The sequence below is a fragment of the Camellia sinensis genome, chromosome 9, assembly GCF_055761805.1.
Source record: "Camellia sinensis isolate YWXY chromosome 9, ASM5576180v1, whole genome shotgun sequence".
In the NCBI taxonomy this organism is placed as follows: Eukaryota; Viridiplantae; Streptophyta; class Magnoliopsida; order Ericales; family Theaceae; genus Camellia; species Camellia sinensis.
The window spans coordinates 158,475,629-158,492,213 of NC_138969.1; the positions used below are offsets into that span (position 1 = coordinate 158,475,629).

At 35.5% G+C, this 16,585-nt stretch overlaps 1 protein-coding gene across 5 annotated transcripts in view; it reads right to left on the reverse strand.

Annotated features, from left to right (window-relative positions):
- Positions 1-1,604: 1,604 nt before the first annotated feature.
- Positions 1,605-16,585, reverse strand: part of LOC114307483 (mediator of RNA polymerase II transcription subunit 16) — a 28,407-nt gene continuing 13,426 nt past the window's right edge. For 4 of the 5 annotated variants that reach the window (XR_014340991.1, XR_014340993.1, XR_014340992.1 and 1 more), the window contains 11 exons: positions 14,718-15,314; positions 13,306-13,924; positions 13,036-13,115; positions 11,467-11,549; positions 9,880-10,116; positions 9,592-9,742; positions 8,877-9,397; positions 8,411-8,587; positions 7,003-7,380; positions 4,740-5,176; positions 1,605-2,002 (listed from right to left, as the gene is read on the reverse strand). Coding sequence is in view for 1 of the 5 variants with exons in the window: in XM_082888577.1 (XP_082744703.1) it covers positions 5,030-5,176; positions 7,003-7,380; positions 8,411-8,587; positions 8,877-9,397; positions 9,592-9,742; positions 9,880-10,116; positions 11,467-11,549; positions 13,036-13,115; positions 13,306-13,924; positions 14,718-15,314 (2,990 nt within the window). In the remaining 4 variants the exon portion in view is untranslated. The remainder of the gene's footprint in view (positions 2,003-4,739; positions 5,177-7,002; positions 7,381-8,410; positions 8,588-8,876; positions 9,398-9,591; positions 9,743-9,879; positions 10,117-11,466; positions 11,550-13,035; positions 13,116-13,305; positions 13,925-14,717; positions 15,315-16,585) is intronic. The other variant, XM_082888577.1, reaches the window with a different exon arrangement.

Consider the following 16,585-nt stretch of genomic DNA (forward strand, 5'->3'; position numbering starts at 1 on the left):
ATCATTTCTTCAAGGGGGTTTGCATGTAAATCTGTGTTTGATAAAATTATTGATGATTCTTTCATTCCTTTGTTTCCACTTCATAAGAAAATCTGGAAAGCGATTGTTGTTAAGTTTTTTTTATGTGGTCCTTAGCTCTAGGAAGTGTAATAACTAATGATCTCTTCCAAAGGAGCCTAATCATGTCCTTGGCCCTCAATGGTACATAATGTGTAAGAGGAATGTGAAATCAACAAATCATTTATTTTTCTTTTATTGTCCAATGGCACTGGTCTTATGGCAACATTTGTTTCGCTTCATGGTGTGCAGTGGGCAGCTCCAAGAGTGTGTTCGATTATGTTTCTCCTTAATTTTATAGGTTTTGGCAACAATAAGAAAGCCAAAACATTGTTATCTCACTTTGTTTTTTATATCTTTTGGAACATTTGAGTGGAAAGAAATGCAAGAGTTTTTTAATGAATAGGAGTCAAATGTGGCATCTTTGTGGAATAAGATGGGTTATTTTGCTTCATTTTGGGCTTTTGTATCTCTTTAAGAAGTCTCATTCTTTATGATTTCTAGAAATTGGGCTACTATTTGTCATTCTTAGTTTTGGGAAAAACACATTCTTAAGGCCTCATTTGAAAACAGATTTTTTTAGTAACTTTTTGACTTTTTAACTAAAATATGATGTAAAAAAAATTAGTATGTTTGGAATGACTTTTTAACTTTTTACGAAAAGATGTGCAAAAAGTAAAGAAAAAAAAGAATCTTTAACTTTTTGGTATGGGTTGTTGATTTTTTTATTTTTTTAATAATTTTTTATTAAAAAGAACACTTGCTAAACGAGACCTAATTTTGGGATGTTTTTCAATTTGTTGTTGTCATTTTTGCTTTGTTTTCTTTTCAATGCTCAAGTGCTCCTTATCCTCTCTTTGTTTCACGCCTTCTTATTAATAAAACTTCCTTGTTCATGCTCCAAAAAAACAAAAATTTGAGAAATTCAAGAAAATATAGAATTATTCACAATATTCAAGAGATTTAAGTATTTGAAAATTATTAAAACATAGCAAATAACTTTTTAAATTATTCACAATAGTACTTAAAATTAATTGCAAGATTGAAAATTATTCATAATATTCTCGTGATTTTTATTAGGCATAAGAAGCTCAAGTTATCCTTAGGTTTATTGTTAAATTATAACTTCACTTAAAAAAAAAAAAATAACAAAAAATTTGATAAAAAAAATACTCAAAAACCATCTCCAATTCTTTCATCAAATGTTTATCAAATTAAGAGATTTTTTCATCAAATTGAGAATTCAACAAATCTTTCATCAATTAAATTTAAAAAGATAAAACATTTGAGATGTTTTTTTCATTAAATTTGATAAATAAAAAGAAAAAAGAAAATTTTGATATGAGAGGAGAATTTTTAAAATGATTTTGACGAACATTTGATGAAAAATGTAATTCACATCAAATCAAACTTCTTACACAAATTTTAAATCAAATTAGATATTTAAAAAAACAATGAAAGGTTGGACAAGCTCTTAGACAACCATTAGTTTGAAATGGAGAAGAAAAAGAGGGGCAAGTAATGTTTGATCAAGTCAAACATAACTGTTTTGAGAAAGCACTAAGTACACCAGACAACTATATTCCAGATGATTCCAATTACATGCTATTACATCCAAATCCACACCCTATTTATTCACATTTAGGAAGAAACCGTCATCCCGTAACCGTGAATCTCCAACAACAACAACAACAAAATAAAAAATAAAAAAATAAAATTTGAGATTGGGCATTGCACAACATCAACATCATATATCTAGGTAATGTTTGGTAGAAATACATAACTCTTAGCCTTGCTCCCGATTGAACTGGTCAATTAACTTTAAGCGGCTACTGCTGAGCAAAAAAATATCAAGCTGATTTAAGATCAGGCAGAGCCTTACAGAATTTCCGACATAGTAACTGTGGAATCAATTCAATGAGGCTTACAAACAAGCATATACAACCTGCAAATGGTGAAAACAGAGGTCAAAAACTAAAGGCAAATCAATTTCATTTGACAAGTTATACTAAGAAATAAACATGGGAAAATAATTATCTTTTATAATGACTAGAATGATTTATATAACTAGTTCAAATATCTTTGATGGGATAGAAAAGTTACGAGTGCAGAAACTTAAAAAGAATTTCTCAAGATATAGAAAAGTGAGTGAATTGAGGGGTGACACGTGCAGTTTCGGCTTCAAATCAATCTTTCCATCATCCGGTGACCATTCTAACTTCGTTCTTATGACGAGAAAACTTCATCCATGATCCAATTGCGGAGTTGTAGAATGACTATTTGCTTAGAAGTTAGAACAAAAATATTGTGCCCTATGTCACGACCTTGGTTTTTCCAAGCCAACTATGTGGCCTTAGATGTTTGACACCTACCTAGTTTGCACCTAAGTCAGCCTATTTGGAAGAGAGTTAGGAAAGATTCACAGCACTTAAGGAGTAGATGAAGTTTATGTGTTGCTCTGCATTATCACTGGCCTCTCAAGCAACTGGATATTAGTAATGCTTTTCTTCATGGTACCTTGGAAGAAGAAGTCTACATGACACAGCCTCCAGGCTTCACCAGTACATCTCATCCCCATCATGTTTGTCTCTTGAAGAAGGCTCTCTATGGTTTAAAGCAGGCTTTCTAGAGAGAGAAGTTCTTGAAAAATGTTTTGCTTTGTATTCACTTGGATTACACTTCCCAGGGATGGTTTCACCAAATGAGGTCAAACCTAGCCTCCTAGGAACAATCTAGAATATACAATTAATGTTGTGTGTGGAATCCTTTTAGGGCTTTCCACAATCTTCCTAGAACTATCTAGAATCTATTCTAGAATATTCTATACAAGGTCTAGAATTATGTATAATATTCCCACAATTTCTCAAATCTTCCGGAATGTTCCGGAATCCTCCATTAGCCTCAATGGGTTGAGCCCTCCTAACTCTTAAAAAGCTATGAAACACTATTTTCAATTAGATCTAGTTACTGGTCACAATGCATCAAATTGCAGAATGCAGTTGTGAAAGTCACTTTACAAGAAAATTTGAGCTTAAAATAATAGTGGCCCATATTTTATGTTGAACAAAACAATTAGAGCACCTTCATAGCTTGAATTTGGAGAATAACCTGATGAAGAGAAGATGATCCATCTAACTTAAAAACTAACAGAAGATGTGCATATGAAGGAGAAGATAAGACACATTTAGATGCATAATATCGTTGCTACTGGAAAGCATCTCACAATGTTGGCTTTAAAACTCTTGGGCAAATTACACTCATGATCCTATAGTCAGCCTCTTGTGTCAATTTAGTCTTGGTAATTCTAATTGCATCAATTTTACTCTTAAATTTTTCACAATACCAATTTAGTCCAATTGATAACACCCATTTGGATTGGACAGCGATAAAAGGCAAAATGGTCCATTCAATCCTCTCGAAATGATTGACAAGCGTCCAATTCATAATGATGCATTCCCTTCTGAATGGACTATTTTGCCCTTAAGTTTTGTTCAATTTCTTAACAAATGTTATTAATTGGACTAAATTGACAACAATGTGAAAAAATTGAAGGGCAAAATTGATATAATTGAAACCTCTGTTATCAGAATCTTACGATTCATGATTCCATTCGCATTTTTTGCAAAATCGATACGAATGTATGGGTGAATTTATCTTGGGAGTGAATCTCTTGCAAATCACACGATTCATAATCAATTCACGATTTGATTCACTTTTTACGATTCATACAATTTTTAAAACTATCATGTCCAACATATTTCAATTATTTTTTTCTCTATTTTCTTAGTTAAAATGACATAATACAACTTTTAATAGTGTTTAATACAAAAATAACCAATATATATGATTTGTTATTTTAGAGATCACATATTTTTTAATAAGATCTAGTTAGATTCAATCAAACCCAATATGTTTTTAAAATTTATCTTCTAAAGATGTTTAAGGTTAAAGCAAGTAGCAATATGAATTATCTAGAATTATTTTATTAAAATAAATATACTTCATGGGTGAAGTTAGTTAAACCTAATGATTTTGCAAGTTTTTAAAAAATATATAAATACTTTTTTGAACAAGCAGCATTTTTTACAAATGCTTTAGGTTTTAAAACAAAAAATGTAATTAATTCTTTCTCATTATTAGGTCATTGCTACTAGTAAATGTATGTATAATTATGAAATATCAATATCATCGTAAGTTATTGTTACTTTTAAATTGAAAGTTTGTCTTTGTTTACTTTATTTATTAAGAATTGTTAATAAGTAATATCTAAAAAACGAAAAAGGTCATATGGTGATCTTACATGAGAACCTGTGCTAACTTCTTACCTATTAGATCATGTGATCATCATTCAAAACAACATTTTCATTGATTTAAGTCTAAATATTTTATATTTATAAGATATAATAAACATCGAAGTGTGTAGATATATTTTTCTAAGTAATTTAGAAAAAGTGATTCACAATTCGATTTACAATTTGACAACTATGATTGAAACTACATGAACCAAATTGATACAAGAGGCAAATTACAAGGACCACGGTATAATTTTCTCTTAACCCTTTCTGCATCTGTCAACCGTTGGGTAGGGTTGGGTTGGAGAAAAATGAGAGGAGGATTGGTGCAACTTGGATTGAATAACATGGGCAGGTATATAATTTGATTTTTCAAGTTAGGGAGCTGACCTGAAGGGAAAAGATTTTCAAACCCGATACCTCCACTTTTGCATACTGAGTTCTTGCCAACTAGTTGGAGTAACTAAAACCATTATCTTATCTGCCAAAACACTAGAAGAAAATTGAAGTAGCATTGTCCAGAATCGGCAATCAGATCACATAGATGAGATGACTTTTGACTTCCATTTGTCCTTCCTATTTTGTTTCTAGTCTACCACATGCATATCCAGCCCAGAATTTCTGATCATAACAGAGAACAAGAAAACCTACTTGATAACAGAAATGGTCAATGTAGCCCTCTATACAACTCGAACCCATGTCCCACCACACATTGGACAGCCATGAGCCCAGCGGCTAATCCACCACATTTCCCTCTCATTCTGATTAGGTGAACTGCTGGAACCTGGTGAAGCAAAAGCTGACGTTTGTCGTAAACATCTTATGCACTGCATATGAGGAAAAAAAATCAGTTAAAAAAATAAATAGGAAGAGACGGCAGAAAGAGAGAAATTTAACAAATGAAAGGAATAAGAGATAATAACCTATGTAATTATTTCACTCGAGGCCTCAAAAAACAAAATAAATTTAGTAGACTTTGTTCACTTAATAAAGTTAAGTACAGCAACATTATCAAGTTCAACTTTGATGAATTTATCCAATCGTTGAACTTATCATAGCGTGCCACAGAGAAAACCGATAACCCAAAGAACCTAGCAATTACATAGGCTCAGTGAGGCTATTACTTGGATTATTTGTCCACAACTCAAGACTATGGGTGGGGCATGGACTACCTAATAAGGGGCTTTGTCTTTGCCCAAGCCCAGCGCTGACATCTGGCCTATATAGTCATCCCAAACACAGCCCTAAAGAAAATATATTTCCTGAACCCGCCCATCAGGTCTATTTTGTTAAAAAATAGATTAAACAAATTAACTTCCAAACCAAAAGCAAAACGCTCACCAAAACCAAAAGCCTATTTTGTTAAGACATCTGGCCTATACGTAGACTATTTTGTTAAAAAAATTGCATTTAAAACCATCTAAACAACTCGACATGCCAAACCAAACAGATTAAACAAATTATAGTTCTTCACTAATTAAAAAAATAAAATAAAGCCATGGCCATAAACCTCCAAAAGCAAAACGGTCATTAACTTCCAAAGACATTTACGCAATAATTGTTACGAGGTGAACTTGAACAAACAAAACATTTTCCCAAGCCAGTGCAGCCCTCAACCACTACGGGAGAGCTCATGAGATTGGAAAGTTTAAAAGAAAACCTAGAAGCTAGAGGCATTTATAAAACCTAGAAGCTAGAGGCATTTATATATATTTTAATATATTATGTAAATAAATAATAATAATAAAAGAGAATTATATTTTAATTATATTATTGTCCGGCAAGACCGGGTTGGGTTGGGCTACATACTTGAATCCCAAGCCCAACTCATTTATTAAATGGGCTTAAAATATTAGTCCAGCCTCACCCTACGGGCCAAGATACTCTTCCCAAGCCCTGAAAAAATAGGAGTGGGTTGGCAGGGTTGGTGAGCCTATGCCCACAACAGCTTATTAGAGAAACAATAAGCCAAAAGAGAGAGAGAACACAATGCTGCTTCAGATTTCCGACTTCAAATTAAAACCAAATTGAACAATATCTAAAATCTTTACTAAGGGCAAGTTTGGGATGTTTAGAAAAAGTTAAAAAGTCAAAAAGTCGCTATTTTACTTAAGTCACATCATCTTATTTAAGTCACATCACCTCTCTAACACATCACTTCAAGCCCAACCCAAACCCAACCCATATTTCATAAAAAGTCAAAAAGTGCACTTATTTAGATCATCCCAACAACCCCTAAATTACCAGATTACAATCTTGACACCAACACCAAAACAGCAAAACAGTAGCCCTTCCGAAGGTACTAGCTAGCTTAGCTGGTGGTGTGGGTACCAGAGGCCTGGGATCAAATCTTGCCGTCAGCTAGGTTGGTGGGGGGGAGGGCTACCCCCCGCTGTGTTGCTAATAACCATTGGGATTAGGAATTCGGTGATGTCATAAATAATTCTTTGTCATTCTAGATATTTCTAAATGGAGTCACCGAATCCCTAATCCCAATCCTCTCAAGCACAAGTTTTCGAATTTTTGCCAAATTTGACAAACGTTTAAAGTTAATCAGAAATCATCAAACAATGATTCAAAGACATACAGCAGAATCTTGAAAATGATGCCCAACAAACAAATTAAGAAAGATGTAGGAGAGCTTTTACTGAACCTTGTACCAAACTCCATCAAGACCAGTCTTCCATACAGCAGTTACGACATCTCTTCGAGATCCCATTATACCAAGATATGCCCCCAGGCCCACAGAAGTGTTTAAGCCAAAAGCTGCATCCCTTTCTGACATTCTGCGCTTCCTTGGCCACAACCCATTAGCCCCATAATAAATATCATAGCTTTCCAATGAGTTCAGCTTTAGTGGGTCAGAGGAAGTGCTAAGTTTGGAAGGATCATCAGCAGGGCACATATCATCTAGATCAGACCAGGGCCCACCAAACATGTTTCTCCGGTGCCATTCTTCAGCTGGAGGATGGAGTTCCAACTCACGGAGTAATAGACCAGCAGCATCAGCACCTCGAGGCCGTGGCATATTCTATGTAGAAGACCAATAAGAGAGAAAATATCAGAGGCGAAAGTGATCCATATCACCAGAAAAGTAATTTCAAATTCAAACATAGCGTTTTGGACTATGAAGCACGGGGTACTCCAAAAATGTTGCAATACAAGTACCGGATACTTACCAGGTCACGCATACCGGGTACGCTGTATACGGGTATGGGAAAGTTGGGTAAGCCATGGATACGTGGTGGGTACTCCACATCAGTTTTTTTTTTTTTTTCCCCCTAGACGTTGGAATTTGATGCAAGTCTATAGCCTTATTCCTCTTTAATCATCTTCAAAAAATTTAGGTGATTTGGAACCACCTACTCTTTACTGTTATTGAGTAATTTTGCCCTCTTCTACCATTGTTGTATATTTAGTAGACAATTAGAATTATATAAAATAAAAATAACGAATTGATGTTTATAGGAATATTGAAAATTATATTGATGTTTCATCGTTACTTTCATAATATTGATGTTTTTAAATTGTTATTTGAATATTTGAAAATTATATACTTGAATGAAGTGAAAGAATTCACAAATTATTGTCTTAATGGTTATAAGAATATGAGTATATCAGGTTTAGGATTTTACTTTAGTATTGTATTGGTATTGTTAAATATTAATTTATTTTTGGTTTTGTAATTTCTCTTTTTAGTTATTGTTTTGAACTTTGATTTGTAAGTGGGATGTTTAGCTATAAATTAAAAAATTAAAAATTGACGTACCCCAACTATACCCGTACCTTACGTTTTTTAGATTTTAACGTTTCAGTGTACCCGTATTGTACCAATACTGGCATCCGTACCAGCACCCATGCTAGGTTTTGGATAGTTCACAGCAAAATCAAGAGTCAAGATTAATTCAAAACTAAGTAATTGGAGATAACAAAATTATATTCAAACAATCAGTTTACGAGTAATTTTTGGCAGAAAAAGCAAGTGGAATCATCACAATAAAACAGATGTAGGTCCCTAGTAGGAGTGTTCTTCCAGAAGATTTAGTCAGGAATGCAGCTACCTGCATATGTGGGCCGAGGGATGCTTCCACAACTTCTGGCGAGACGATATAGTTACCATCAATATAATGCAGGCGGACCTGGATGTTGCTGCTTCCCACCTGAGAAACTGGTAAGGGGTGTACCATACCGGCTGTTCGCCGACAGAGATCCATAAGTATAAGGAAGAGGACCTTCACCTGCAAACCAGTAAGAAAACATATAAGAACCCTACATACAACCATGCAATCCTTACTGAAACCTTCAAGAATTTTAAATAAATAAATAAACAAGAATTATCCAGGATGCCACAGGTGATTGTTGAATCTCAGAACTTTAAAACATGCAAGCAAGTTTCTAAGTTCATTGATGAAATAAAGACATTTAGCCTGATAATGACATTGAAAACTCAACAATACATATACTTGGTTGTATGTTAAATACTTAAATCTTGAATTCAAATCATGTCGTATTAGGATCCTCTTTTACCTCCTCAAATGTGTAGCCTTGTCCAGCATTACCAGAACCCAATCTTGATCGGCCAGCAGGACCTTCTTCAGGTACTTTTGTTCCAGATATGGCTTGACCACCCCGAGCTGCCTGCACTTCTTCCGATCTGGCCATTCCAGGTGTTGGTTTTGTAGGGACAGAGTTGATCTCTTCGACCTTGCCTGGAGCACCAAGATGAGGTTTTTGCATATTTGTATCGGAATTTCTCTGAGCACCCCCAATAAAGCGAGGTAGCTGCGTTCGCCAAAAGAAAAAACAGAACAGTAAAAGTTGGCACAACCTATGAAGAAAATGACAGTCCCCGATGAGCCTAACTGCTGGAGTTCCCGGAAAAGTTCCTGTGTTAATACTTATTGGCATAAAGGAGGAAGGACCACTTATAGTGTTTGGAGCTGAATTTGAAACTCCATCAGTGCTGTTGCTAATCTTAGCAATAGCTCCTTGTACCCATGCTTGCATCTGAGTGCTTCCGGTTGAACTAGCAGTACCACCTTGACCACCTGGCAAAAAATGGAGTTACGTTGTTTTAAGAAATGGCACAACAACCAGAGAGAGAAGGAAGAGTAGAGAAAACACAAATAGATGAATATTCCAACAGTTCCATGGAAGCACAATATTTCCTCTTGGAAATGAAACCAGCATTATAAAACAATCCGTTGATATTACAGAATTAGAAGATGTGGCCCACACTGACCCTGACTTGTAGCAGGTGAGGCAGAATTTTGAGTAGGACTAGCCACCATATTGCGATTACCATGGCTTGCCAACGTACGGCAGAAACTAGCATAACGTCGCAACCGTGTTATGAAATGTGATGCTAGGTCAAGTACTGCATCAACATAAGCCTGCATTATATTGTTCTAGAAATTAGAAAAGCACCACAGCGAGACACCATGGATTTCAGATCATATTTTAAAAGAAAGGAAAAATGACAATGAGCAGCCATAAAATCACAGAAAATGGAAAACAACCAGAAGCAAACCTGGATGCTTAAAACTAGTGCTTGTTCAACAGCCATTGCTTCAGGATCAATGCTGGATAACTTATCACCAGATTCTTGCCAAGGCTCAGAAACCAAAGCTGAAGGATTAATCAGAGCTGATTCAATTCCTTTTCCTAGCATATCCAGCAACAACCTTGCTTGCATGTCTAAAACCATTGCCCTAACCTCTTGAGCATTTGTACCTTCCAATAGCCTGCATTTTATTCTGTCTAGGCTCTGCATTGTGCAAAAACAAGTCAACTAAGGCAGAAATAGAAACACATAACTAAGTGGGTTCTAACTATATGATTTGGAAGAAAGCAATTTAGTCCAAACTAGTAAATGACGATTAGGCACAAAAGGGGGATTTGGGACTCAAAACCCTCTCATAATAAAATTTTAATGCATTAAGGACAAGCACAAAAAAAATTCCTTGAAAAGTCCAACAAATATCACTATTATCAAAATATTAAACTTTAAAATCATATAACTGTTGATGTAGATGTTGGTTTTTAATAAACTTAATACTTTTAGAATTCTCTCGTCAAGATGTATCAAATAAGATCCATGTTGACTATGAAATTCTTTTAAAAAAAAAAATTTATTACCGTTGAAATTGATGTAAACAATAATAGTAATATGTTACTCTGTCTCACAGTAACATGTTACTCTATTTGACAATTATTCTATTTGACAGTAACATGTTATTCTGGTTCACAGTAACATGTTATTCTGACAATATTGTCCAAGAAAGAAAAAAATAAAATAAAATAAAAAATAAAATAAAATATTTTACTTTATCCTTACTCAATTATGTGTTTTCTCCTATGAAGAAAAATAAACTAGACTGTCCTTTTTATCAAACAAGGGTCTAATGGAGGGGTTTTGACTAAATTTCCCTTCCCCCAACCCCAAGGCACGTAATACAGAGACTAGGGTATGAAAATGGATGCAAATGTACAGGATTAGATGACTTCGCAAATCATATCTAACTGAACAAAAATTACAATAATCTACTCTATTTCTTAAAAATGGGTTATTCCTTTCCCATTAAAAATTCTTCTATTACATTCTCCTCAAACCATTCACGTCAATGCCAAAGGAACCAAACACCAAGCCTTCCTCCTACTTCTCCCCACTCAAGCTCCTCTCCATGAACAAAGAAGCTCCACCACCTTACCAGGGAACACCCACTCTACATCAAACATAAGATGCAGCAAAGACCATAAATCTCACACCACCTCACAATGAATAAGAAGATGACTCACAGACTCCCCATCGTGCTTACAGCCTTACACATGCAACACCAATTAACATGCACTTGTCTCATTCAACTACCATAAGTAATAAAGGATGTCGTAAGAGGATGATGAATAGAATAGTAAGAAGTATAATTTTTTTTCTCAGGATGATTTTTGTTTGGAATTGATAGGGTCTGATAGTTATAAGGACAATGTAAAAAGACAAACTCTACAGACAACCATCAATAAATACTAAGAATTACATAACATATCCACATATACATGATGGAGGCTTTAATATAAAGACCATGAGGCAAGAATTTGGCAATAGTTCAATGAGACATACAGGACCATACTGCTGTCTATGCTGAATTGAAGGAAGAGAATGGAAATCCGCATCCAACACGGCAATAACACTGTTCAGTGAAACTGAAAAGAAAAAAACAAAAAAAACTTTCGTCAGCTGACTACAAGAGGTAAAAGCTAAAAGCTCATCATACAACATAGAGATATTCCTGTAAATTCATAATCAATAAATTTTATTTATATAAAGGTCTCGGGATCCATATTCGTAAGATGCAACTATTAAGTTCTACAATGGCCATAATTTCATTTATATGTAATTCATTCGCGAAACTTCTTTCTAAAAATTATGTCTTCCCTGGATTCTTATATACTTGATAACACTTGGGAACACTTACTAAGCCTATGTCCACATAAAATGACCCAATAACATGACATGGCTCAAAATAAGACCCACAGGCCACTAGTACAGTTCATGTCCAGAAAATACTGAAATTATCCAAAAATAACCTTTACTCCAAAACAAAACAAAGCATACATATACATGAGCAGCTCGCTATCTTAGAATAAACATAAATAAAGACTCCAATTGCTATCATCAACACTTTCCTTCTAACCAAGAAGGCTACGTCATTGTCATGGATCCCACAGCCTTTTTAGGCTTTCACGAAAATTGCATTTTTTTTTTTGGCACCCGGTGGATATGCCATCACTGAATAAACACTACTATCTCATAGTCTTTTTCTTCATTAAAAAACTTATCTATAAGTTGTTCATAAGAGTCAAACAACAAACCCCCACAATTCAGTCGGTACATTGTGTTGGATTTAATCCAACAATTAAGGTCAAATATCATAGACTAAATCCATTTTAGGCTTCCACGAAAATTGCATTTTTTTTTTTGGCACCCGGTGGATATGCCATCACTGAATAAACACTACTATCTCATAGTCTTTTTCTTCATTAAAAAACTTATTCATAAGTTGTTCATAAGAGTCAAACAACAAACCCCCACAATTCAGCCGGTATATTGTGTTGGATTTAATCCAACAGTTAGGGTCAAATATCATAGACTAAATGGTCAGAATATATCATATTTATTACTGAGCTCAATGTTAGTGACACACTTGGACCATGTTTCGATGGCAGGAATGGATAGGCGGAATGGGAATCTCATTCCAAGTCCCTTTCATTCCGTTGTTTGGGTGTCTCCATAAATGGGAACATGATTCTTACTTCGGTTCCCAAGGCAGAATGAGATTACCACAATAGTGAGAATCCTATTCCCACATCCGCCAATGGGAATTCACATTCCTGGAGAAATATGACTCATTTAAGAATAAAAAAAAAAAGATGGGCCCACAATATTTAAAACAAAAGCATATTCCTATAAAGGATGCCTGACCAAATCAAACCAAACCAAACCAAACCAAACCAAACGCAACGCTTGAATTACATTGACACAGGAATATAATTACTAGTAGTAGTAATAGAATTCTCATTCCTACTATTTGATTCATGTCATCCAAACATAGCCTTAAGGTTCACTAGGGAAATTTTCTAGCATTCTATCATTAATCACATCAAAAGCATCAAATAATTTAAAGATCACCAATGCCATCCTCAGCAGCACTCTGTGTACAGCCAACGGCATCCCACCAATCAACTCCAACCAACAGGCTCCACCAGAACCTGCTCTGACAAAACATGATATTCAGTACAGAAAAAAAATAAAACAAAATTAAATTAAAAAAATCATTAATAATTGCCACGGCAGAATAACTTCAACCCAACAAACAATCGGTCAAAATTCAAGTAGCAATATCAAAAACATTACTACCTCAGATATCAAAGTTAGTCCTGAACGTATATGTAATACTACCTCTCTGCAATTGCACGCTCCCAGGTTGATGAGTTTGCTTTCACTTGACTGCTCGGAACAGCAGGAGGAAGAACACGAATTATCTTCAATATAGTACGATCCTTGCTGGTATCATGCCAAACAGATGCTGAACAGCAGCTTGTTGATGAGAAGGCAGGAGCAGCAATTGTAGAACCAACGTTAATCTGGTAGTTATCAACAGATGAAAAGCTTGCACCAGAAAAAATGTGAACCCCACCTCGTAGAAAAGCAACAGCAATCTCACCCCCATGCGCAGAATACACAATTCGAGCAAGAGTTCTAACATCACTTGGAAGATCAAAGGGATCAAAACAGACCCTTTTCGTCTTCTCAAGACTAGAATCAGATGTGCTTCTCAAATCAGAGCATGGCCCAGCCACAGCTGCTTGGTGAATTTTGAAGTCATTGGTTGGTGGAATGCATTTGTTCACTGTGGTTACCCAAACTGTTTGCATAGGAGCCTGCCCACCAAAACTTGAAGTGGGGTTTCCAAATATTGGGTGGAGGACAACAGGCTTAAGAGATGATTCCCAGCGTTGAACTCTCCAACCTGTAATTGAAGGACCCTCATCTGGATCATAAGGGGACATGTATTGCCCTGCATGGGTAAAATCAAGATTTGATTAGTTCTGAACGCCAACCCAAACAAGCGGTTGGACTTAAGTCACATAATTACCAAAATTAAGCTATATATGTGCAGTGAATTTCCAATGGTTTGTTTAGTACAGGACGTAAATATTATGTCTTCTATGTGTGAACATGACTATATGCTTATGTGACAGAACAATAAAAATAAAAAACTTAGGTAGTGGCTACAATATAGACAAAACTAAGCTTAAACCAACGCATCGTAATCATTTACAATTTCGTGCATCACACGCACATTTTACTGCACTTAAACAGTTGCAAGTATCCAAACTAGGGTAAAAGTGTGAAATTCATGTGTGAGCTGAACTGGTCAGGCTTAAAAAATGAATTTCGACAACTAAGATGATGAAGCTAGCCTTCCATTACCCATCAACAAGTACAAAAAGGATTATACACAGCTATACCACTTCATGCAGCTCAAATCAAAGGTCAAATAGACATTTAAAGGCCAAAAAGTACAATAGTAAAAAAAAAAATGACAAGAAATCAGTAACCAACCACATAAATAATCCATCAAATAACCTCAGCTGCCCCTAAAATGTGATAACTAAATATAAATACATCAGTCAAGGAAGCTAATTGACCAACATAAACTAAATACATTGTAAATAAATTAGTACTACACAACCACAAATACATAGGCAGAAGACAAGGGCTTCCTCAGCATATAGAATAAAAATTAGATGGGGAAAAAAAGAAAACAAAACACAAGTTCAGTTTTAAAGAAAAATACAACTCAGTACCCTCAACTATCACCACAGCTATTACAGAACCACCACGAGTCGGGTCAAAGGAAACTGCAGTAACTCCAGAACCCCATGTAGTGGTTGTTGCTGATTGAGCTGCTGCCTCAGGACTCACATATGCAGAAAAATTTGAGACTGGTGAGCAATGAAGTGATACCATATCGCAATAATCTTGATCTGTGTGCTTTCTCCCTTGTTTCGCTTCCAATATGAAATACTCTTGCCAGCTAAATAAATAAGCAGCCAAAGGAGCAAAACCATCCCAAGAAGGAGGATTAAGTGAAGGTGGGACCCCAGTGCTTATACTTGCCTTTGAAGTTGCTTGAAATCCATTTCCAGGGCCAGGTGTGACCTCCCAAACAACAACGGTTGAAGGATTTACAATTGGAACACCTGCCACATGCATGGCACCAGCATCTGTTATTATAGCATCAGCAGCCATAATCCCACTAGGCCCAGCTCCCAAGAGCCCTTTGCTTGTGCAAAACCATTTTGATGCAGCACCACTTTGATTAGGAGGCCACTGAGCCCAATGAAGTTGAACTGATCCAGATGAGAAAACAGAGCAGACACACAGAAAATTTGGCCACCCAGCTGAAATCAAACCAAAAACTTGCATCAGATAAGGAGATCTGATACGCTGTTCAAATTTGATAAAACAATAAATTAATAGAAAGGAGAAAGAAAAACACTAGGTAAGTTCCAACTGATGATGATTGATGACAACAAACAACAACGCGAGCAATGAGCACGTTTACCCCTCCACTCCAATATTCACCACTAGTAACATAAATCAACCATGATTTCAAATTTAAGGGTAACATAAGCCATACTAGGCTACTGGAAACTGTCAGAATCCATATTGCTCTGGACTAATGGTGAGCCTAGAATTTAGGTTAGGCCTGCAAAGAACCTTCCTAATCCAAGAAAGCTTGCAAGCCCAATTTTGTTCCCAGCAATAGACACCAAGGGAGAGCCTCTTCTTGAATCCTTGACCTCCTGATTATAAGAGACTGGGATTAACAATAATGCAAATGTTGCAAATGTTGTTTCTCTTCTAAAATATCAATTATTTGTGAATCGTGCTACACTCATGTCATGTGTCATGCACAAATCCAATGTATGCTTATCTATTTCTTCTTCTTAATGTCAATGTCTAAGAAGCACAGACACGTGACGCGACACGAATACGAACACGACATGGACATGCAAATTTTCAAAAAATGTAGAACACAACACGTTAGAGACACGTGCAAAACATATAATTTTATATATTTATTGTGCCATATTTTTTAAACTTTTAATATTTATTTTTATGTGAAATATTTCATTTTATCAAATTTATCAACCTTAGGTATGCTATTATAGTAAAGAAAATTTTAATTTAAATTTAAATTTTTTTTGGAAAAAATGGTCCTTTGAGTGTCCCCAACGTGTCCTCAACGTGTCTGCAATATGTCCCAAGTGTCCCAGCGTGTCCGACTCTATCCATCGTGTTTGACATGTGTCCAGAGCATGCCCGGCGCATGTCCATGTCCAACACATGTCGGATACCTATACACCACCTCCAAAGAGGTGTCCGTGCTTCATATGTTAATGTTAATCATTGTAACCAACATAATGATGTTCATTAAGGATCTGTGTTAAAACCTATCACCTACTTCACCCACTAAACCTAACCCACTACACCACTACACCACTACCACCTCACCTACTCCACTAAACCTAACCCACTACACCACTACCACTACCACCTCCACTTTACCTACTCCATCTACCACCTACTACCACCTACTCTTCTATATATAGGTAAAATTGTAACATTCAATAAATCATCAATCAATAATACAATTCTCTTTATACAT